The sequence below is a fragment of the Cryptomeria japonica genome, chromosome 10 (genome assembly GCF_030272615.1).
Source record: "Cryptomeria japonica chromosome 10, Sugi_1.0, whole genome shotgun sequence".
Classification (NCBI taxonomy): Eukaryota; Viridiplantae; Streptophyta; class Pinopsida; order Cupressales; family Cupressaceae; genus Cryptomeria; species Cryptomeria japonica.
In genome coordinates, this window is record NC_081414.1 from 206,663,888 (window position 1) to 206,687,549 (window position 23,662).

General features: G+C 34.8%; 1 protein-coding gene across 1 annotated transcript; it reads left to right on the forward strand.

Moving 5' to 3' along the window:
* Positions 1–17,293: 17,293 nt before the first annotated feature.
* Positions 17,294–19,774, forward strand: LOC131074924 (putative pectate lyase 21). Its single transcript, XM_058011662.2, has 3 exons — positions 17,294–17,543; positions 18,462–19,131; positions 19,246–19,774. Exons 1-3 carry the CDS (start codon positions 17,390–17,392, stop codon positions 19,619–19,621), a joined length of 1,200 nt encoding a protein of 399 aa, XP_057867645.2. The 5' UTR covers positions 17,294–17,389; the 3' UTR covers positions 19,622–19,774.
* The last annotated feature ends 3,888 nt before the right edge of the window (positions 19,775–23,662 follow it).

Here is a 23,662-nt window from a genome sequence, read left to right on the forward strand (position 1 = left end):
TTTTCTCTTATAGTGCCTAATGACCACTTTGATTCTGCTCACACATTCCAGAATCCTGCATTTTCACTTCCCCTTCTATCTCCTATCCAATTCAGTCATGATTCTCAGGACCAGGGTGCTATGACATCATGGTCATAACTCAGGATCAGGGTGTCACACTACTCTGGTCCTCTTAGTCAGGACCCAAATTTGGTCCCAACAATAGTCACATCAAGTGAGTGGAAATTTGGGTCTCGTGTCGGCCTAATTGAAAAATTCAAATAATTTTTGGAGGGTTAAGTATAAAAGGAGGCCTACCCCTCTCATTTAAAATCTAAGAACTTCTAATGCAACCTATAATCTAAATTACACTCTAGCAAATTCAATTCAAAGTTAACAAGCAATCAAGCATTCATCAAGCATTGAAGAAGAAGTGAAGTCAAGTTCAAGCATTCAAGATGGCATCCATGATCAACCTTCTATACGAACCCTTGTATGAGGATGCAAGCAAGCTTCATCAAGGTATCAACTTTAATTGCAAGCATTCAATTTCAAATCTAGCCTTTCCCTCAAAATAAAAGTGTATTATTGCAATTCAATTCCATTTCTATTTCAATTATCATTTGAATTTCAAGGTTAATTCCTAAACTAGGGTTTGGAAGGCAAATCATTTTCCACAACCCTTTTTTCTCTCTCTCTATGTGTGGAAGAAATTGACTCGAGAGCTATGAGAAAATATTTTGACAAAGTTGATGGCGAAAAACAAGTTCAAATTTTGAAGGAGTGAAAAGAAAAGGACATAGCAGCCCCGACACCCTAGTCTCAAGAATTTTGCCGATCTTTCGATAGTAGATTTAATGCATCTCCCTCATCAAAAAATATCCCACTTGCTTGTCTCTGTATTAAAGGACCAGATAGCCCCAACATCCCAGTCTTAGCAATTTAGCCTGAACTTTTAGGAACAGGTTTTGATCCCATTCTTCTCCTTAGATCCTTGTCTTTGGCTTTGTGTAAAGTTTGTAGCACATGATTAGCACTATTTTGCTCTAATTATTTATTGCTTTGCTTAGACTTTACAATTCAAATCATATTTCAACTCAAAAGGGGGAGAAAACAAATATGTAAATTTAATTAGTGTTACAACCCTTTTGCTAATTGAAATATGTTACACTTTTTTTTCCAATTTTAACACTGCAATTCATTTTTAGAAAAAAACTTCACATTCAGACACCTATTACTGCTAAATCGTAAGGAATTTGTACATGATGTGAACTAGTGATTTGCGTCATTTTGTGTGTAGATTCTAAAAATATTTTTTTGAAATGTTTTGGAATCAATTTGATTCCATTTTTCTATCTCCCTCGTAAACTAGTTTTTTTGACAAAAAACAACATTTTTAAAGAGTGATACTCACTTGGTTAGGCATAATTTTTTTTTTTCTAAAATAGATGTGAATGTGATTCTTTCAAATTTAGTTTTGTAACATCCATATATAATGTTTTCAATTGGTTTCATAACATTATATTCAATATTTTATATTTTATTAAGTTTTGAAGTCGAGTTAACTGTAATTTTGACATATGTCCATTTGGTCGTTCATAACTTGTTGTGGATGTAATGAAATTCTTTTTTTTTAGAGGACTTCAATACCTAGTGCATAGATATTTTTTTTGAATTTTTTTCACTTGTTTACTATTTTTCCATAAGCATTGAACTCATAAGTTGATGTTTGGTGTGAAACCTATGTTCAGTTAACCTAAACAAATCTTAATAAACTCAATATATATTAAAATAATAATCATTGGAAAGCTCTCTTTGAGTACTACTATCATTTATTTGGGTTTGTCAAAATTCATCCATTTGAGCCCCTAATTTGAGCTTCAAAGGCCAAAGATTGCAGAAACCAAGAGTGTTTCGGGGGGGGGGGAGATCTCTAGTAGGTGGATTTGATAGAACATATGTTCTATCAAAAGGGGTTCCCTAGGGTTCGACGAACCCCTTTGATAAAAATGACCATGTTATTTTAATAAAACCATTAATTTTATATTCGATCGAACGTATTTAAAATAATACATTCGGTCAAATCATTTTTTTGGTCTGATCAAACAAGACATTCGATCGAAAGTGGTAAAAATTATGTTTTGGACAAATGAGTGCAATTTCTTCATCCAAAAAAGTGTAACCCACTATTGTGGATTCACCCATTGAAATTACCCCCTCTCTTTAATGTAATGGTTAATAAGGTGATATTTGTAGTTTTATTATCTTAATTGGTGAAACCCTAATTTCCCTTGCCATACATTTTGGTGAACCTGGTGCCCATGCTTGCTTTACTTCCATTTTAATTTTTTTCATATTTGATTTGTATGAACTTAATTGATTCATATTTGCAACCATTTATAAAACATATAGCTTATGCACTTATAATTACATTCATTTGATATCTAGTTCACAAACACATTTTGGTGAACTCGACTTGCTTCATGCTTATTTATGATCTATTTTCTTAGATATGATTTGTATGTACTTAAACATTCATATTTGTAATTGAATTGCATAAATTTAGAGGTTACATTCATAAAAAACCTAATTTATTCTTCTAAAATTGACTTGTGGGTTGCTTAATTATTCAATTGTATTTTTAGATATGATTGTTATGACATGTTAATATTTAGATGCATGTAGTGTTCAATATGACAATTCACATTATTTAATTCATTGGTTCAATATTCATTTCACAAAGAAGTTGCATTGTTTAATAATAGTTTATAGTTCAAATATTTGTGTTCAATTTCCCCTCTTTGTGCATGAGTTTGTTACCCTTAGCCCTATACACAATATTCAAGTGAGAAGAAGTTATAGACTTAGGGATTCCTAAGCTTTAAATACTAAGGATATGGAGTCCCAGTTGACTAACCTATTCCATGTGAATGTGTGTGCTTCCTCTAATCCAACAAATCACATACCTAATATTACATATCTCCATTCACTTCATACTTCTCATGATGATGATGAATCACTAACTAGGGAACTTACAATTGACCAATTGGAGAATATTGATAATGAGTGAGAAAATATTCAACAATCGATGGGTCAACAATACTTGGATAGTGAGGAAATCCCCTATATTGAAGGACGATGAAAATGGGATGATAAAACTATTGTAAAGCCAACAAAGATCCAATCACATAAACTCTAGCTCTACAATTTAAATAGTCCACCATACACCAATGAAGATCCTAAAACATGCAAATCACAACAAAATATAAAGATTATGTACCATTCACATGCTTAGTAGGGTTCGATCTCCATTATTTCCTATCTCCATTGATCTTGATTTAATATGGTTGCTCTCAGATTTTGCATTGTGCACAAGAGCTCAACAAAGAACAGATTGTGGTTGTGAAGTCACTTGATCGCTTGTTTGCATAAAAGTCTTAGTTAGGGTTTTGAAAGGATGAAGGAATCCTCTTATATAGAAGACAACTTAGAAAATAAAGGGATAGGATTAAGAGGCGAAAGGATAAATGGTTGGCTAAGATTAAAGGGTAGGTAGGGAAAAGGATAAAATATTAGAAAGGTGGTTAGGATAAAATCAAGAGATAAATGACAAGTGTCGTGGAGAGAAAAAGATAACGAATTAATTAAATAAATGAAGATTCATTTAATTAATAGAGGTTGTGGGACCAATTAAAAATAAATTAAATATTTATTTAATTTAGAGAAAAGGATAATTTAAATAAATAAAAATATTTATTTAAATAAGGAAAGGCTAGAAAAGGTTTAGTGAATTGACTAAATAAATAGAAATATATTTAATTAATAAAAGGCTTAGGATAAAAAAATTAATTAAATAAAAATATTTATATAATTAGGACAGGACAATTTTAGGTATCTACAATGAAGTTAAAATGTTAAACCTATGCATGTTAGTCATGGGGAAAATCCTAGTAATCAATATTCTTACATCCTTTCATGAGCCTTCCATTTATTTCACAACCATCTCCCATACCAATATACCATAATGTTCCCCCTTCTTATTCTCAACCTCCACTTACAACAATATTACTCCATCACAATACAATATGTCCAATTCCAATCCATTCACTAAAGCAACTATCAATAACCTAGCCCAAACTATTACATCCTTACAATGCCGATTGTCATCTTTAACTCAATCCAAATTCAATAACATTCCCACAGTTTATGTACTGAGCCCACTATCTGATGAGATTGTCTATGCGGTTTCTCCTAAGCATGTGAAAATTCTCTAATTGGAGTTATACAATGGAAAAGGTGATCCCTTGACTCATGTGAAGACATTTCAAACCTTGTGTAGTGATTTCTCTCATGATCAAATATTCATTGCAAATCTATTTACTCAAACTTTTAGAGATAAAGCCTTGCATTGGTATTGTTTTTTGTCTCCTTATTCTATTACTTGTTTTCAACAACTTGCTAATGGTTTCTTTCAATAATTTCAAAATAAAATTAGTCCTAAGATTACTTTAATGAATTTGATTCATTGTAAGCAAGGAGTTAAAGAAAAAGTGACTAATTTAATTGGTAAATATAAATATTTTCATTCACAAATTGCTTATCCTGTGCCTAATCATGATGTTCAAATAAATTTTATTGCTAATTTACAAAAAGATATTAGAGATAAGCTTCTATTTCCCAACTTTACTTCTTTTACGCAATTGTGTGCATTTCTTCATAACTATTAGCTTCAAGTGAGTCAATTTGAATCATCCTCTTCAATGGCCCCAATTGATAAGAATGGGAGTGCTGAACAATTTTTTTTATAAAGTTCAAACACAAAAAGGGTTCATCAAGATAAATGATAACATCAACACTCAAGTGGAAACCACAACATCGGGTGTGGCCTTTTTATTGAAATACTTTAGAAAATAATTAAGTCCTCTTTTTAAATCTTTTCATCTAGTATAATGTTGAGGTTGATAAATGCTAATATGTTGCAACATCCTCCCATCAAACCTATTGACCATTTTAAATGACTGCTAGCTTCCCATGATCCTAAAGCTTTTTGTTAATATTGTCAACTTGGTCATGACACTATTAAATGCTAACAGTTGAGGAATAGGATTCAAGACATTATTGATAACAATAATATATCCATAGTTGGTGTGAATGACAAAGGGAATAAGTCTGTAGCTGCACCTAACCAAAACCTCCAAATTTTCATCAATCAGTTTCCTTCTCATTCTACTAATGTTGCTGAGTTTGAGCCACTTGATTTCATCCCTAATGACCTTGGTATAGAATCTAATAATGTTGTGAACCTCATTAATAAACATAAACCTACAAAAGATTTATGTATTACTTTTGATCCTAGTGAGACTATTGTTGCATTCGATGGCCCATTATATATTACTGTGCAGATCAAATACAAAATCTAACAAGGGGTGCTTATTGATCTAGTATTTATGGTGAATGTGATTATTGAAGAACATATTTTTACTCAACAATTACATCAAGAAACATATAATAAATATGATGTTATAGTTAAGGTGTATAATGGTTTTTCTTACCCTCCTATTGGTTCCATTACTCTTCCTATTGAGGTTGGCACTCAGTGCTTAGATGTCACCTTTTCTATTATTCCTACATTAGATCAATTTTGTGTGAAGTTGGGACATCCTTGGCTCTCTTCCATGAAAGCTATCCCTTCTACAATTCATAAATGTTTAAAATTTACTCATAATGACACCAATAGAACAATTAATCATAGCCTTTACCAACCCACAACAAAGCATGAAAATTTCACTCTTGATCACTTTTGGCCTAAACAACCCGATCCTTTAAATCCTCAAAAAGACATCCTTTTCTTATCTTATCAAAAATGAAAAAATGAGTAATGATAATGGTCTTGAGTAAACTTAGAGACCCTACACCCACGGATATTCCTCCTCCTCATAATGGACGTAGTCTTCTTCCTACTCCTTCTATTCCTCTTATATATGTGATAGTTCCACCTCCTATGTCCTATAAAGGAAAGCACTTGGAATCATGTATCTCTCAACCTATTGGGGTTTATTTTGATCCTCATCCTATAAGGGAAGAAAAGAACCCTATGTTGATTGATCCTCAACCTTCACATGTATCAACTAAAGTTAAAAGAAATAGAATGCCGATGAAGACGTCATGCTAAGGCCTACGGGCTTGCTTCCCAAATCCTTTCCTCCCCAAAAACACCAAATGTTGATTTGATCCCATTTGTTTAGCCTTCACCTAACCCTAGTGAGCAAGTTAAACTCAAATCACCTAAATTAAAAATGCTCAAGAAAAATGATGGTTAAACTTCTTTTCATGTTAAAGATCCATTATGATTAATTTAGATGATGATAATAATGTTATTCATGCTAACACTAACGATCCTAATGATTTTGATGATATGCATGAGCTTTTTGAGATTAATCATAAGTTATCTACCATGCTCAATGTGGCTCCTCTTCCATCTTGTTCATCATCCCTAAATGATGTTAAACAAGATTGTTCCCTAGAGGTAGATGATTTCTTGAATAGCTTCATTCATGCCATGGATTATGTTTTGTGTGTTTGCTTGTTTGTAATGTGCTTCACCCATGATGTGTTGCTTGATATTTTTTTTCTATTATGTTAGGTTTTCTTTGGATGGACCTTGTTACTCTGCTAGTGCAAGGTGATAAAGAGGTCAAACCTGTTGTGACATTCCTCTATTTGTAGTTAAATTCTTCTATATGTCATATCCATATTATGTTGTACATGTGATATTATTCGTAGATGTGCTCTTGTGTTGTCTACTTGGGGATGATGCAAAGCATTGAGATTTGTTTTTTGATATCTTCCATGTTGTCTCAAAAAGAAATTTGTTTGTTATCTATCATACTCTTATTTCATTGTGTTTATATTTCCTCTACCTTTATGGGATGAGGTCAATTCAATATGATTATTCTTGATATACATTATTTATCACAAGTTCATTACTGACCCCATAGTTAGAGGATCACTTATGTGCTCATTTTCTATATGTTTTGTGACCATTATCCTTTGATTTGTTCTTTCTTGGGGGCATCTCATTATGGTAATGTGCTTGTCTTTTGGATGCATGCTACCTTAAAGAAATTTTTCTGGATAAGGTGTATGAAATCACTTTAACGTGGGGGTATACACTTTGTTCAATGTTACACATTATGCACACACCGTGATGTGATTTCAATATTCAAGATACTTTGCAAACCAGGCCTTTTTCTTTGTAATTCGGTATTTCAAAATTTTCTTTTTCATGACTCATAGTAAGAAAATATCACTAGGAAAAGATATTCATTCTCTTTTTCCCTTTCATGTGTTGTCCCTTTTATCTTGGTATTAGAGTAGTAAGATCATAAAGTCGATGGGAGTTTGGCGTGTCTTGTCTCTTTGATATCTTGGTGAAAATTTTTCACTGCAACTTTGTAATTTATTGTGAGTATGGGTTTATCCTCATACTCCTGCTAAAGTGGGGGCTAAATTTAGTGTCATAAATTGTATCCACATACAATTTCATCCTCACCTAGACTTCACCTTGGCATTCTATCTCTTAGTGCTTGATGACCTCTTTGATTCTACTCACACCTTCCAGAAAGGTCTACATTTTCACTTTTGCTTCTATCTCCTATCAAAGTTTGAGTCCTGATTCTTAGAACTATGACACTATGGTGCCATTGTCCTAGCTCAGTACCAAGGCACGATACCACCTGACATAGTTGACTTGAATGATCCCTTTCTGGATTGCCTTCAATACAACTAGCTTCTTCTTTCACTCAACTCTTCTCACCCATCTCTTTTTTCTACTTGCGATGTTCCAACCAACCAACACAAAGGTGATTCCCCATGCTTAAAAGGAAGTTGAAGGCACAACAACCATCGACCAACAAACTCTGCCAACAGTTTGATTGGACAACAATTGTCAGTTTGGCTTCCCATGTTTTGCCTTATTGCTGGTGAGATGACAAGAAGTATGTTCCATGCCATAGGAAATTTAACCATCTTCAAGACAATGTGACAGGAAGTTTCCAACAAGGAAAGAACATGACAAAAAAATAGAAGAGCTAGACACCTCCTTAAATCAAAATATGCTAAACTAACAAAATAAACAAAAGAATGAAACCAAAATTGGAGAGAGATAGATGCCCTTGAATTAATGATGGAAAGATTTTTAAGTTAATTTTTAATCTTTCTATTGTCATGATATGGATGATTGAAGTTTTTATGATATATATTCTTCTATACCATCTCTCATAATGCAAGGTAACATACCTTGATTAGAAGTTGATGTAACCGAGTTAGAATGAAGCATTCACCATTAACAACAAGCAAGAAGAAACTAGAAAAAACCAAGGATGAAATAAACTATTCTTCATTATCCTTCAACCACTCTACTACTACAAAAGAAAATAATCCTATTTAATTACAAATTAAAATTTTTCTTATTTGGCAAATTTTTACAAAACTTGAAATTTGCCATTTTAGGTAATTTTGAAATCCATCTAAAAAATCACCAAAACTTATAAGAATCCGAAAAACATAAATATGACACACATTGCCAACTTGCTAAACTAATAACAAATACGAGTTCAAACAAAACTAAAAAAAAAAACAACTTTCTAAAAACTTGAAAAAACAAAATAAGTTTGTTTTGAGGCCCAAGATGAAGGAATTAGGCCTTGAAAATGCATCGATTTGAGGTCCAATAGAACTAGGTTTTATTGGAAAGTAAAAAAACTCCTCATGATACACCTCCATGTCAAAATTCAACGCAAACAAACAAGCGAGTAAAAAATTATGACCTCCAAAAGTCTCTACATTATTATGTTTTATTTTTAGTAGGCTTGGGATTGTAACTTACCTTTCCACATGAATAAACTATTGCTCTATTGATCTCTTATTATAACTAAATATGACATTATATTGAAGAATTTCAATAGGATTTTATGAGGTGGTTGAAATGTGAAAGAATGCAATCTAGTGGTTGAGATCCTTTTGTTTCTAAGTATTTTTCTTTTACTATACTTTAACGTAAGGTTTTCAAATAATAAAGGTAGAGGTAGTGATAGAGATCATTTCATCATGGAAGTGTGTCTAACTTATATTTAAAAATTATTGAAAATTATTTTTCAAAAGCCCCATTTCGAGTGGCGAAACCAATCTTAGGGTCTGATAGGTTGTGTGATAATGGTATTCTTAGGTCTTGGAGGACCATTATGGAGGACTTTAATTAGAAATTTAAATTTGTTGTGATGGATGTAGAGATCTATAATATTTTGATAATTTTTTAAAATGATTTCTTTGTTAGATTTTATAAATAATTGAATCTCATTTTTATTTGGATATTTTGTTACAAAATTTAATTTTAAAATAATAAAAAAAATCACATTCTATAATTTTACTCTTAGATTTAAGAGAAAAAAATTCTTTATAACAATACATAGAAGTATTATTTAAAAATAAAATAACATTATGCTTGACAATAAATGAAAAAAATCATTTTTCTTAATTCTTTTATTTTAACATTTTAAGTGTATAGGGTAAGTGCACAAAGATGGGGGACCAAAAAGGGGTCTTAAGATGCCACTTTTTTTCTTCTGAAATCAGTAGTGTCTAAACTTCGACGAGAAATTGAGCATAGGTACATTCAAAATTTGAAGATGCAACAAGAACAAATTTGAAGTGCTATGAATCTACTTTCTAAACTACCTTTTTTTTTGAAAACAAAGAAGATTAAGGGTTTCAAAAAGGGGCACCACATTTATTGGTCCTATTTTTTCAGAAAAAATAACATAGCACGAAATGTGGTTCCCCTAAAACATCATTTTTTTTAGAATTTTGCAAATCACTCTTGTGAGAAAGTAGCTAACACATTGAAGTTTATGCCCAATATTTCATCTAATTTTTATATGAATATTTGAATTTTTATAAATTTCCAAAGTGGACACATCCTAAAAAGAAGAAATTTCAGCATGCTCCCCCCAAAAATTTGTGAAAACTAATAAAAAATCAGATTTTTTAAAAAATTGTGTATAATGGAGTCTAGTTTCTAGAAATGTAATTTTTTTCAAAATTTGATAAAGGGGTAAAAATCTATGGCCAAAATATGACATGTTTGTTTTTGACAAAAAATAGACACACTAACAAAAGAAAATATGGATGAAGACCTTAACATTATCAAAATTTGAAAAAAAAATATGGTTGGATAGATAAGAGAGAGCTTGACGATTTTATGGTGTTTTCTTCAATTTTATTAAAACACATGCAAACCTGATGGAGAGCACGAACAAAAAAGTAGAAAATTTTCAATATTTGTTGGAAAACACGACTCAAGCTTGAGAAGGGTGTCCAAGCCTTTGGATTGGATGCCCATGGCAAATCCAAGCCTTTGGCTAGGTATTTTCCAAGGCAATAAGTTTGGTGCACACCAAAAATGGCGCTTGCCAAATTTGGCACATGGCAAATGAGAAAAAATTCAAAAAACCATAAGGCACACGCCAAATGCATTTCATAGCATTTTTCATGAAAGAAAGAAAAAAGGGTTCCAGATCTCTAGGAGTTATAATGCAAATTCTAGTTTTTAGAGTATTCATATAAATTTCAGACTTAGTGAAATTTCAGTAATTAGCATGGTCATATCAACATTATCTCTCTAGCCTCTTCCCTTCATTCCCTCTCTCTCTTCCTTAACCCCTGGTTGTCTCTCTCTTAGGTCTCTCCCTCTCTACTTCCTTCCCTCTCTCAAGTCTTTCTCCCTCTCTTTCCCCTCTCCCTCACCCACTCTCTCTCTTTGGTCTATCCATCTCTTTACCTCTTTCACTTGGGGTCTCTCTTTCTCTCCCTATCTCAAGTATCTCTATCTCTCATTCTCTCCCCCTCTTTTAGGTGTCTCTCTCCCATTCTCTCCCTCTCCCTCCCCCTCTCCTTCCCTTTCTCCTTCTCTCTCAAGTCTCTTTCTTTCCCTCTATCTCTCTTTCTCTCTCTTCATCTATCTCCCTTTCTCTTTCTCTCAAGTCTCCCTCCCTCTCATCCTTTATCTCTCTATCTCTTTCTTTTCCCTTCTTAGCCTTTATCTCTCTATCTCACTCTCCTCTCTCAAGTGTATCTCTCTCCCATTCTCTCCCTCTCCCTCTCCCTCCCTCTCTCCCTCCCTTTCTCTTTTTCTCTTAAGTCTCTCTCTTTCCTTCTAGGTCTATTTCCCTCTCTACCTCCCACTCTCTCTCTAACTCTCTTTCCATCTATCTTTCTCTCCCATTCTTTATCTTTTAAGTCTCTCTCCCTCTCAGCCTCTATCTCTTTATATCACTCTCCTCCTCTCTTAGGTGTATCTCTCTCTTATTCTCTCCCTCTCTCCTCTCCCTCCCTCTCTTCCTTTCTCATTATCTCTCTTTAGCCCTCTCTCCCTCTTTCCCTCTCTTCACCTCTCTCTCTATAGTCTCTTACTCTTCTTCCATCCCTTCCTCCCTCACTCAGGCTCTTTCTATCTCTCACCGTTCCTCCCTCCACCTCTTAGGTATCTCTCTCTCTCTCACCATTCCTTCCTCCACCTCTTACGTCTCTCTCTCTCTCTCTCTCACACACACACACACACAATCACTCCATCCACCTCTCAAGTCTCTCTATATCTCCCCCCCCCTCTCTCTCTCTCTCTCTCTCTCCCCCTCTCAAGTCTCTCGTTATCTCTCTCTTTCCATCTCTCCCTCCCCTTCGCCCTCCATTTGCCCCACCACTCTCTCTCTTAGTTGTCTCTATCCCATTTTGTCCATTCTCTTCCTTCCTCTCCATTTCTCTCTCTCTCTCTCTCACACAATCCCTCCATCCACCTCTCAGGTCTCTCTATATCTCCCCCACTCCCTCTCTCTCAGAATCCCTCAATCCACCTCTTAGATCTCTCTATATCTCCCCCACTCCCTCTCTCTCTCCCCCTCTCTTAGGTGTCTCTATCTCATTTTGTCCATTCTCTCCCTCCCACTCCCTTTCTCTTTCTCTCTCACATCAAACTCTCTTTGCCTCTAACTCTCTTTCTCTCTCAATTATCTGTCTCTTTCCCTCTCCCCCTCTCTCTCTATCTTTCCCTCTTTCCCTCTCAAGTCTCTCCCTATCTGTCTCTTTCTTTCTTTCCCTCTCCCCCTCCCCTTCCGCCTCTCTTTTCCCCCCTCTCTCTCTCAGGTGTCTCTATCCCATTCTGTCCATTCTCTCCCTCCCTCTCTCTCTTTCAATCCCTCCATTCACCTCTCAGGTCTATCTATATCTCCCCCAGTCCCTGTCTCTCTCTCTCACACAATCTCTCCATTCACCTCTCAGATCTCTCTATATCTCCCCCACTCCCTCTCTCTCTCTCTTTCTCTCTCTCTCTTTGCCCCTCTCTCAGGTGTCTCTATCCCATTCTTTCCCTCTCTCTCCCCATCCCTTTATCTTTCTCTCTCAACTCTCTCTCTCTCTCTCTCCTCCATTATTTTCATTCTCTCCCCCTCTCTCTCCCCATCTCTCTCTCTCTCTCACACACATTTATCTATCCCATTCTATCTATTCTCTCTCTCTCTCTCTATTACAATCTCTATATGCACCTATCAAGTGTCTCTATAGCTCCTCCCTCTCTCTCACCCTCTCTCAAGTGTCTCTATCTTATTCCCTCTCTCTCTCTCTCTCCCTCTCTTTTTCTCTCCCTCTCTCCCTCTCTCTTTCCCTCTTTGCCTCTCAAGTCTCTCTCTATCTCTCTCTATCTCTCTTTCCCTCTCTCCCTCCCCTTCCCACTACATTTGCATCTCTCTCTCTAGTGTCACTATCCCATTCTGTCCATTCTCTCTCTGTGTGTGTGTGTGTGTGTGGTGTTACTGTCCCATTCTATCCATTCTCTCCCTCCCTCTTCCTCTCTCTCTCTCATGTCTCTCTCTTAGGTGTCTCTGTCCCATTCATTCCATTCTCTCCCTACCTCTCCCTTTATCTCTCTCATAATCCCTCAATTCACCTCTTAGATCTCTCTATATCTTCCCCACTCCCTCTCTCTCTCCCCCTCTCTTAGGTGTCTCTATCCCATTTTGTCCATTCTCTCCCTCCCACTCCCTTTCTCTTTCTCTCTCACATCAAAATCTCTTTGCCTCTAACTCTCTTTCTCTCTCAAGTATCTCTCTCTTTCCCTCTCTCCCTCTTTCCCTCTCAAGCCTCTCCCTATCTCTCTCTCTCTTTCTTTCTTTCTTTCTTTCCCCCTCTCCCTCCCCTTCTACCTCTCTTTTCCCCCTCTCTCTCAGGTGTCTCTATCCCATTCTGTCCTCTCTCTCTCTCTCTCTCTCTCTCTCTCTATATATATATATATATATATATATATATATATATATATATATATATATATATATATATATATATATATATATATATATATATATATATATATCTCCCCCAGTCCCTCTCTCTGTCTCACAATCTCTCCATTCACCTCTCTCTCTCTCTCTCTCAGGTGTCTCTATCTCATTATTTCCCTCTCCCTCCCCATCCTTTTCTTTTTCTCTCCAAGTATCTCGCTCTCTCTCCCTCCCCATCCATTTCTCCCTCTCTTTCCTTGTTTCTCTCTTTCCCCCCTCTCTCTCCCATTATTTCCATTCTCTCCATTATATATATATATATCAAGTGTCTCTATCCCATTCTACCCTTTCTCTCCCTCCTCCTCCCTTTTCCTCTCTCTCTCTCTCTCTCTCTCTCTCTCTCTCTCTCTCTCTCTCTCTCTCTCTCTCTCTCTCTCTCTCTCTCTCTCTCTCTCTCTCTCTCTCCCTTTCTCTTTCTCGCCACACCCTAGCGATGCTTTCCCCTACCAAGTCACCTAATAATCTCAAGCAACACACACACACCTTATCCCTCCCTACCCTCCTCCCTCTCTATCTCTCCATTATTCCTCTCTCTCTCCCTCTCTCTCTATCACTCCCCCCCTCTCTCTCCTTATCTCTCTCTCTCTCTCACCATGAGTGAGAGAGAGCCTAAGTGAGAGGAAGGGAGGGAAAATGGGTAAGAGACCAGAGAGATCCCAAGTGAGAGAGAAGGATGAAGGGAAGGTTTGAGTGAGAGAGGTTTATAAAAAGAGAGGAAGAGACTAGAGATAGAGATAGAGAGAGGGAGACAGGAAGGGAGGGGTTGAGAGAGAGAGAGCCAAAGTGAGAGAGAGGGAGCTAGGAAGGTAGGACTATCTCTTTCTCAAGTCTCTCCCTCTCTTTTTCTTAACCCCTACCATCCCCTCTCTCTCTCCCCCTCTCTCACTTAGGTTCTCTCTATCGACTCTCTTCCTAGTATATCCCTCGCTTTTCATCAACCCCCCTCTCTCTCTTTGGTCTCTCCCTCTCTTTTCATCAACCCCCTTCCTTTCTCTCCTCTCTCTCATTCTCTCTCTTAGGTCTCTCCCTCTCTTTTCATCAACCCCTACCTCCCTCTCTCTCTCTCTCTCTCTCTCTCTCTCCCCCTCTCTCTCCCCCACTCTCTCTCTCTCTCTCTCTCTCTCTCTCTCTCTCTCTCTCCTCTCTCTCTCTCTCTCTCTCTCTCTCTCTCTCTCCCTCTCACACTTATTCTCTCTCTCCCTCTAATTTCTCCCTTTCTGTCTATCCCTTCAGGTTATATTCCTCTCTTTCCATAAACACCTTCCTTCCTCTTTCTATCTCTTCCACTTAATTTCTCTCTCTCTCTCTCTCTCTCTCTCTTGGGCCTTCTCTTTTGTCTCTCCCTCTCTTTTCATCAACCTCCCTCCCTCCCTCTCTCTCTCTCTCTCAGAGGTATCTCGCTCTCTTTTCATCAACCCATACCTCCCTGCCTCCATCTCTATCACTTGGGCTCTCTCTTTTCCTCAACCCCTCCCTCCCTCTCTCACTAAATCTCTCTCACTCTGATCTCTCCCTCTCTTTCCATCAACCCCCCCCCCCCCCTCTCTCTCTCTCTTTGGTCTCTCCCTCAACCCATTCCTCCCTCCCTCCCTCTCTCTATGTGTCACTCACTTAGGATCTCTCTATCCTTCGTATTTTCCTTTCTTTCCATCAACCACTCCCTTCCTCCCTCAATCTCTCTTACTTGCTCTATAGTCTCTCTCCTTGGTATTTGTTTTTCTCTCCATAAACCAAAAAGAGAGAGAGAGAGAGAGAGAGAGAGAGAGAGAGAGAGAGAGAGAGAGAGAGAGAGAGAGAGAGAGAGAGAGGGTGGTGGTTGAGGGAGAGACTAGAGGGAGAGAAAGCCAAGGTGCAAGAGAGGGAGGGAGGGAAAGAGAGGGAGAAACTAGAGAGAGAGGTAGGGGTTAAGGAAGAGAGAGAGGGGGAATGTAGGTAAGGAGAGGGAGAGACTAGAGAGAGAATGCTAATATGAGCATGTTGATTACTGAAATTTGACTAAGTCTGAAATTTTATGAATACTCTAAAAACTAGAATTTGCATTATAACTCCTAGAGATCTAAAACCACTCTCAAACATCCTGCCAATATATACATAAAATATATACTTAAATGTTATATTTTATGTATATTTTTCGAATAGATGGAGTCAAAATGAAAGATAATTTGTACTTTTCAAAATGAAGATGCACTTCTAAAAAATGCAATGCCATTTGGCGCACGCCAAATTTGGTGCTCACATTATTTGGCGCTCGCCTTATTTGGCATGACCAAACCTTAGGTTCGGCACGCAAAATAGGGCGCATGCCTTATTTGGCATGCACAAAGGGATTGATGGGGGCCAAAAAAATTTTTGGCATCTTTTTGGTCCCCCATGTTTGTGCACTTACCCTATATATATATATATATATATTAAAAAATATATATATTAAAATTAAGAGTAAGTGTTAAAGTTAAAAATTAATCATTTTGAATATTCATAAATATATTTTAATGACGGGTGTTATTTAAAATTAGGGTATCTCTAGAAATATTTACAACTCAACATTCAAAGATATAACGTGTCATATTGTAAGATTGGGGTTGTTGAAGAGATTTTGATGATTCTTAGTATTTATAGATAAATGTATTGTGCTATCTTATTAAATTGAGGTTGATCTTTTATTTTTTAGTGAATAGGTGTGTTAGTTTCTATTAATTTATTTATATATACACATGTCCATGAAAAAAAAACATACGCAAGATCATTCTTTAGAATCACATTGGTTGCCCAAAAAGCAAGAAAATATAAATAACAAAAAAGGGTTAAGCAACACTAGTGGGAGGCAAAGGGGGTTGATTTTAATGAATCATTGTATTTATAGATATTGTATCATAACAACTTTTAAAACTGAGATAGATAAAGTTTTAGAACCCTAGCATTTGGTTTGAGTTATTTTATTATTAAATTTTTGAACAAAATGATTAGGATTTGATCTAGGAAATAAGAGAAACATAAATAAACATATTTTAAAATTTAAAAATATATATTTTAACAATAAGATTTGAATATTAAGTTATATAAAAGAAAAAATTTAAATATTGTTTATATCGTTATATTTTATAAGATTAAGAGTAAGTTTAAAGTTAAAAATTGATCATTTTTACTATTTATAAATATATTCTAATGAGGTTTGTTATAAAATTAGGGTATCTTAAAAAATATTGATAACCTAATGTTAAAAAAAAAATAACGTGTCATATTATGAGATTGATGTTGTTGAAGAGATTTAGACGATTCTTAGTATTTATAGGTAAATATATCTTGTCATCTTATTAAATTGAGGTTGATTTTTATTGTTTATTTTTTATGAATACTATAAATCTGTACACAAATTCACAAAAAAATATAGGACACAAGATCACTCCTCATAATCACATGGGCAACAAAAAGCAAGATAACAAAAATAACAAAAATAACAAAAAAAAGCAGCTTAGGAGAGGGGGTTGATTTTGATAAATCATAGTATCTACGGATATTGTATCATAACAATTTTTAAAACTGAGATAGATAAAATTTTAGAACACCACCATTTGACTTGAGTTATTTTATTATTAAATTTTGAATATACGGATTAGGATAGATCTAGGAAATAAGAGAAACATGTTTTCTGTGAAGAAGATAAGTATTCTTGTCATTTTTGCAGTTTCTAGATACCAGATCCACTATTATTTTGACATCTTTTAGTTTAATGATAAGAATTGAAAAGTATTGATTCTACCAAATTTACAAAATATATATTTTAAAATCACGATAGTAACAACATCATTCCCCATACACCAAAACAACAAAATCTTGAAACCTTGTTCTGATTAGGGTTTGGTATCATTATGGCTAAAATTTGTATATATACCCTTCCATTACACCTACTGCATCATTGCTTGGAATATAGAAAGTTCTTTTTTGTGAATTGCCTGTAAGGAAAACGAGGAAAGAGCTTGAGATTAGATTACTTAGCCAGAATTCTTTGTGTGATTGCTTGCGAGGAAATGGAGAACACAACCATGTGCTTGGTGATGGCTGTCTTTATCTTTGGATATACTGTTGCTGGTTCAGCAATGCATGACCATGGTCATGCAGCTGGTGACAAATTTTTGAAGAATGAAAGTGTTTCTTTTGTGGGATCATTGCGAGCGAGAAATGGTATGTGGCATGGTATAATAAAATACTATTGGGTTTTATGAAACACTGGTAGTTTTATCATTTTCATTTGTTTAAAATTCATATTTCACATGAATAGATATGTTTCTTGGATGAACAGGAAAGAGTTTCACATTCTAGGATGAACAAAGTTTTTTCTTGAAAATAAATAATTTTATTTTGTTTTTAAAAGAATAGATTGTTTAATATTCCTGGATTAATTATTGCTGGCTCAGCAGTGCATGACATTGGTCATACAGATGGTGCGAACAAATTTTTCTGAAGAACGAACCTTTTCCTTTTTTTGTTAGCTCTGCGTATATTTATTCTTCTGTATTTGGGTTTTATAAAACGCTGAAAGATTTATAATGTTAATTCGTTTATAATTCATTTAGAAATGATGAATTATGGAGTGTGGTTAAAAATGTTGATTAAAAAATTATTACACAATCTGAATTGGAAACAGTTTTGACCAATGAACAGATTTGTTTTTTTAGATTAACACAATCTTTTTTTATGATTATTATGTATTATAATTTTATAATTTTCATTCTTTTATAATTCATTTTTGAATGATAGATCATATAAATGATTCAAAATGCTGATGAGAAAGCTACACAATCTAATTCAAAAACAGTTTTGACCAATGAATATTTGGATGGATAGAATCTTTTCTTAAAGATTATTATGTTTTTTCATAATTTGATTGTTTAATAAATGTTAGGAATTTTTTTTTGATTTTTTAAATAACCCAGCTCCTCTCCTCTCTGCTATCTGCTATCTCCCACCTTGACCTGGAAAGCACAGATCCGTGCATTAGTTTTATGCTGAGGAAAACATATAGCTTACATGCAGTGCTTGGGCCCTTTCCCTGTAAATATGATTCAGAATCTAATTTTTTTTTTATGATGGTGCAAGCAGGTCCAATGCCTTGGGTAGGAACTACAGGGCGACTGTGCAAAAGATCTGACGGTACCAAATGCCAGTTCTCCAGCTGCGGGTTAGGGCGTCTTCTTCCAAAATGTGCCATTGGATTCGCAAGGGGTGTCAAAGGCGGGCGAAAAGGACTGTCTTATACAGTCACCAGATCTGATGATAACCCCACAAATCCTGCTCTTGGTACATTGCGTTATGCTGTGAGCCTCTACTCTGCCAGCCCTAGAGGAGTGTGGATCACCTTCTCCCATGACATGAAAATTCAGCTAAAACAAATGCTGCATGTCTATAATCGAACAACCATAGATGGCAGGGGAGTGAGGGTAACCATCACTGGATATTCAATTGAGCTGAACAAAGTCCAAGATGTTATTCTTCATAACCTTCAAGTCAGTGACATCAACTCTGATACAGTTCACATATTTGAATCCAAAAGGGTCTGGGTTGATCATTTAACTTCCTTTAATGGCCAAAGAGGTTTGGTATCTGCTGTTCAGGGTTCTACTGATATTACTATTTCAAATTGTCGTCTGTCAAATAATCACTACAATATGTTATTGGGTAAAGATGATTCAGACACAATTGACAAACAAATGCGAGTCACTGTGTATAGAAACTGGTTCAAAGATACAGACCAACGCAATCCTCACTGCAGGTAAGTTTCCGCTGATATCATCAATGGAAAAATAACCCAAAATTTCTCTGGATTTTTTAACTTCATACACCATTTTTGTTTTCACTATAATGGGTTTCTTTCCTTTTCTTTCAGGTGGGGATACTGTCATGTTGTGAACAATCTATATGAAAACTGGGGATCATATGCAATTGGGGCAAGAGTTCATGCACAGATATACTCAGAGAAGAATGTATTTGTACCTGGAAAAGACTCTGAAGTAACTGAATGGTACCCGGGGTATGAACTTAAGTGGGACACCACTCCTAAGATCCAGTCCAATGGTGACCTACTTCTATATGGGGCTACATTTCATCAATTCCTCTACAATGGGCCTGTGGTTGCTCCTCCTTACAAAAACCACAGGCAGTATCCTCCTGTCATTAGCACAGGAAAACTACCACGTCTTCTTGGTTACTGCTCTGGTGTTCTTCTCAAAGAAAGTGTCCGTTCTTGCCTTCTGCGTGGATAAACGACAGTAATTGTTTAATGGGTTTGAAGTGAAAAAAGTTGATTTTGCAATTATTTGTATGATGTTTAAACGTTGTTTCATGTCACTCTAAGGATCGAAGATTTTGTTGTTTCCAGAACAGTACTATGGGTAGCTCTCCTTACTATGCATAGCTCTCTTATTATGCATTTCTTATTGTGACATGAAAATATTGTACGCCTTACTATGCATAGTTGCGGATTGTTTGGTCAAGAGGATTTTCAATCAAATGAAGGATTGAAATTTTGTAAATATGAGACACTTGCTTGTGTAGTTGTTTCATATATTGGAGCTGTTTTTCTGGATGATAAGAATGTATAATTTTTTGTTTTTGGTTGGGCTGCAGGTTTTTCTTGTTTTGTAATTTTCTTTGTGCTTAATAAGTTTTTGAAATTTTTTTAGGGTTTTATACAAATTCAGATTGTTTAGACACACCAGCTATAGGTGGGACCTCTTTGATTAATAGGATAGATTTTTTTAATCAGAGAAAAATTTGAAAACACAATGAAAATTCTAAATATAAAACCAGCAAGAAAATTAATTTACAAATATTATTTTTTATCTTCATTATATCAATATATGCACATACTATTAAATTAATTTTATTTTTACTATAACATTTAAATTTTGAAGATGTTTAATTTAATTTTCCACAAAATTTAATACATTATGAGATTCATTGGAATTTAACTTTTTTCAGATGGTCATTTACTTTTATTGACAATATGCATGAAATTCATCTTTTGTTACTACATAGGTTTGATTGACCCACTAAGTGTAATGAATGAAAATTCAATGCACAACTAAGACTTTAAAAAGTACTATTTTTTGCTTCCAATTTTGATAAACTATTCATTAATTTACTTATATGAAATGTGACATTCTGGTTTTACTAATTAATATTTTTATATATACATTATTTATAACATCTTATCTACAATATGTTACTTTTGATATTTTTAGTTTATGGTTTTACTAATTAATATTTTTATATATACATTATTTATAACATCTCATCTACAATATGTTTCTCTTGATATTTTTAGTTTTGGTAACAACTTGCTTAGTTAGGATATGCTGCGTGTAACTAATTTTTAATCTTGTTTGAAGAAATGTATATTTTTTTACAACAAGTATCTTATATTTAATAATTTTCTTTTAAGAAACTAGATTATTGCTAATTTTTTTAATATGGTTAAATTTTGTTATAATATGATCATTTTCAGTAACTTTATATATATATATATATATCTAATTGAGTCTTAACATAATCGTAAATTAAGGATTTAATCTAAGCCTAATCTAATACCAACTTTAAACATAATCCTATTTTAACCACAATGAACTATTTTTTTATTGAACTTTAAACTCAAATATAATTATATATCAATAAGATTAAATATAATCTAAATATTTTTAAATTCTTTCTATATATATAAAACATAAAAATATGAATTAATAATATTATTTTTACTTAGATTAGGGTTATTCTCATGCCTTTTAATAATATTAAATTTTGATAAGAAAATAATATTATAAATATAATAATAAACAATAGTATAAGAATAATATAATATTTAGAATAACAATAGTTTAGTTATTATAATATGAAATTACAAAAATAATCGACTAATGTTAGCTTCTATAAGTTTATCTATGTTATATGAATATCTGGATACACAATATTAAATTGGTGAGATTATGTTATGTTAGTATAGAATTTAAACTTTTAATAACCCATTTCATATATAAAATTAAATAAACATTGATTATGTTTGACCTATCATGAACTTTTAATTTTAATCAAGTACAAGAAATTCAAAAAGCCCCCTAAAGGATTAAAACATTAATGAATTTTAAAAACTGAATGGTGGACAAATGACAAGAGCTAGGGTTTCGCAGGTTCCAAGGTCTTTCAGGATATGGTAGGGTGCAAAATTCATGGCCCTTCAATTGTAGAAATGGAGGACGGGTGCAACAGTAGATGTGGCGACCACCACAAAGAGCATGGAAGTCTCTAACAAAAAAATATTCAAACCCGGATTTGAGAACATATAGAAGAAACAGATGGGGTTTCACAAACATATGAACCAATGCCCCCTTTGACTTCGAGAACATAGAGAAGAAGTTTTGGAGGCAAAAAACACAGGGCATCTTGCAACAATCTAAGAAGGTTAACCAATATCCTGAGAAATGCCGCAGTTATCTTACTAATGGTAGATGGACAAGCTTGGAATGAATTTGTTAATCTTTTTAAGGAATAGGCTTTCTTTATGAAATGGAGTGGGTCGTGGCCTATTTTTAGGAGGGTAAGAAACTGGTGTAATGAGAATTGGGGGGAAGCCATTATTTTGAAAACCCTTCCAAATGGATTTTATCTTGTTATATGTCCTTGTGCTAAAGACCAAGAATGAATCTTTAATAGTGGTCCCTTTTTGATTGGGGGAACGACTTTTATATTAAGGACTGGACTTTGAATTTTAATCTAAAAGAGGAATTCATAACTGAGGTGCTGATATGGATATGTTTATACAATTTGCCACATGCATATTGGGATAGTAAAACCATATAACTGATAGGTAACAAGTTGGGTGCCTTTGTTAAAGTGGACGAGGCCATATAAAGTAAAGACTACAATATTTATACCCATATATGCATCCTGTGGCAAGCAAATCATCCTCTCCCCCAAATGGTGGAGTTAAAATTTGGGAAGGGAACTTGGGAGCAAATGATTGAAGTCGAGGAAATGATAGAGATGTGTAGCACTTGTAAAGGAGATGGACATCCCGCAAGAGAATGCTTGTTTTTGGACAAAGGGAAAGGCCTAGACCAAACTATTCTAACAGATGTTTTGTTTATGAAAGAGAAAACCTTTTTAACTGAAAACACTGACTTTGTCAAGGTCATGTTGAAGGATTGGGAAAATCCTGTTGAGGAAAGATGGAACCTAAGAATTTTCAATAATAATATTGAGGAATGAACATAGATTTCAATTGAGGTAACCCCTAAGGAATATGGGGGACATGAATATGAAGATATGGTAATACCTGCCAGAAACCTCTCAAAGATGGAGTATGTTAGGACAGAGTTAGAGTCTCAGACAAGGGATGATGCTGACCAAATTTTTAAGGATGTAACCATGGAAGCAGTGCAAAAGAACCAACAAGATGATGCTTGGCTAGATGGTAAGCCCAAGGAATCTCCACAACCTATTAATACCCCTTATAATGAGATGATAAGAAATGACATTGGCAATTTTGTTGAAGGGGACTCATATCAAACCCGAAGAGTGGAAGTTGGTGAAAACTCTCTTATTAACACCTCAAGTTTTCAAATTGATAAAGGAACCCAAGGCGATTTGAGGGGGCGAAAACTAGAGGGAATACTAGTTAATGAACATATGATTTCATAAAGTTTACTTCAAGACAAGGATCAAAATATGTATGAAAGAATAGAGGAGGAAGAACCAGTCTTTAAAGATATTCAGATTTCCCCAATCAAAAATTTAGATAGCTCTTTCAAGGATATAAGGGAGGATGGGAGCTTTTATGAGGAGTTGGAGTCAAAATCTCAAACAAATGATGAAAATGAGGAGGGAGATGATTTGGTCCTGAATGCGGTTTTAGGTATAAAGGAAAAGAGATCTTTGGAACAAATGGTATCAAAGCAGAACAAGGTGAAGATTGGTGAACATAAGAAGCGAGGTCCAAAATCTGCTAGGAGGAAGTTGGAAATTGAAGGTAGTGCCATGAGTTAGAAAAGAATTAGATCAAGAAAAGGCTATGCCTTTTCTCGGGAGAAATGAAGGTCTTATCATGGAATGTCCAGGGCTACAATGCTTGTCACAAGATTTGTTTGATCAAAAGATGTCTTGATCAAATGAGGCTAGATGTGGTGAAATGAAATTAAGTGGAGATGGTATAAACTCCTTCTGTAGACACTTCAATACTTGTAAATGTCATGTGGTTGAAGCTGTAGGGGCCTCGAGTAGATTAGGACTCTTATGGAAAGAGGCAATGGCAG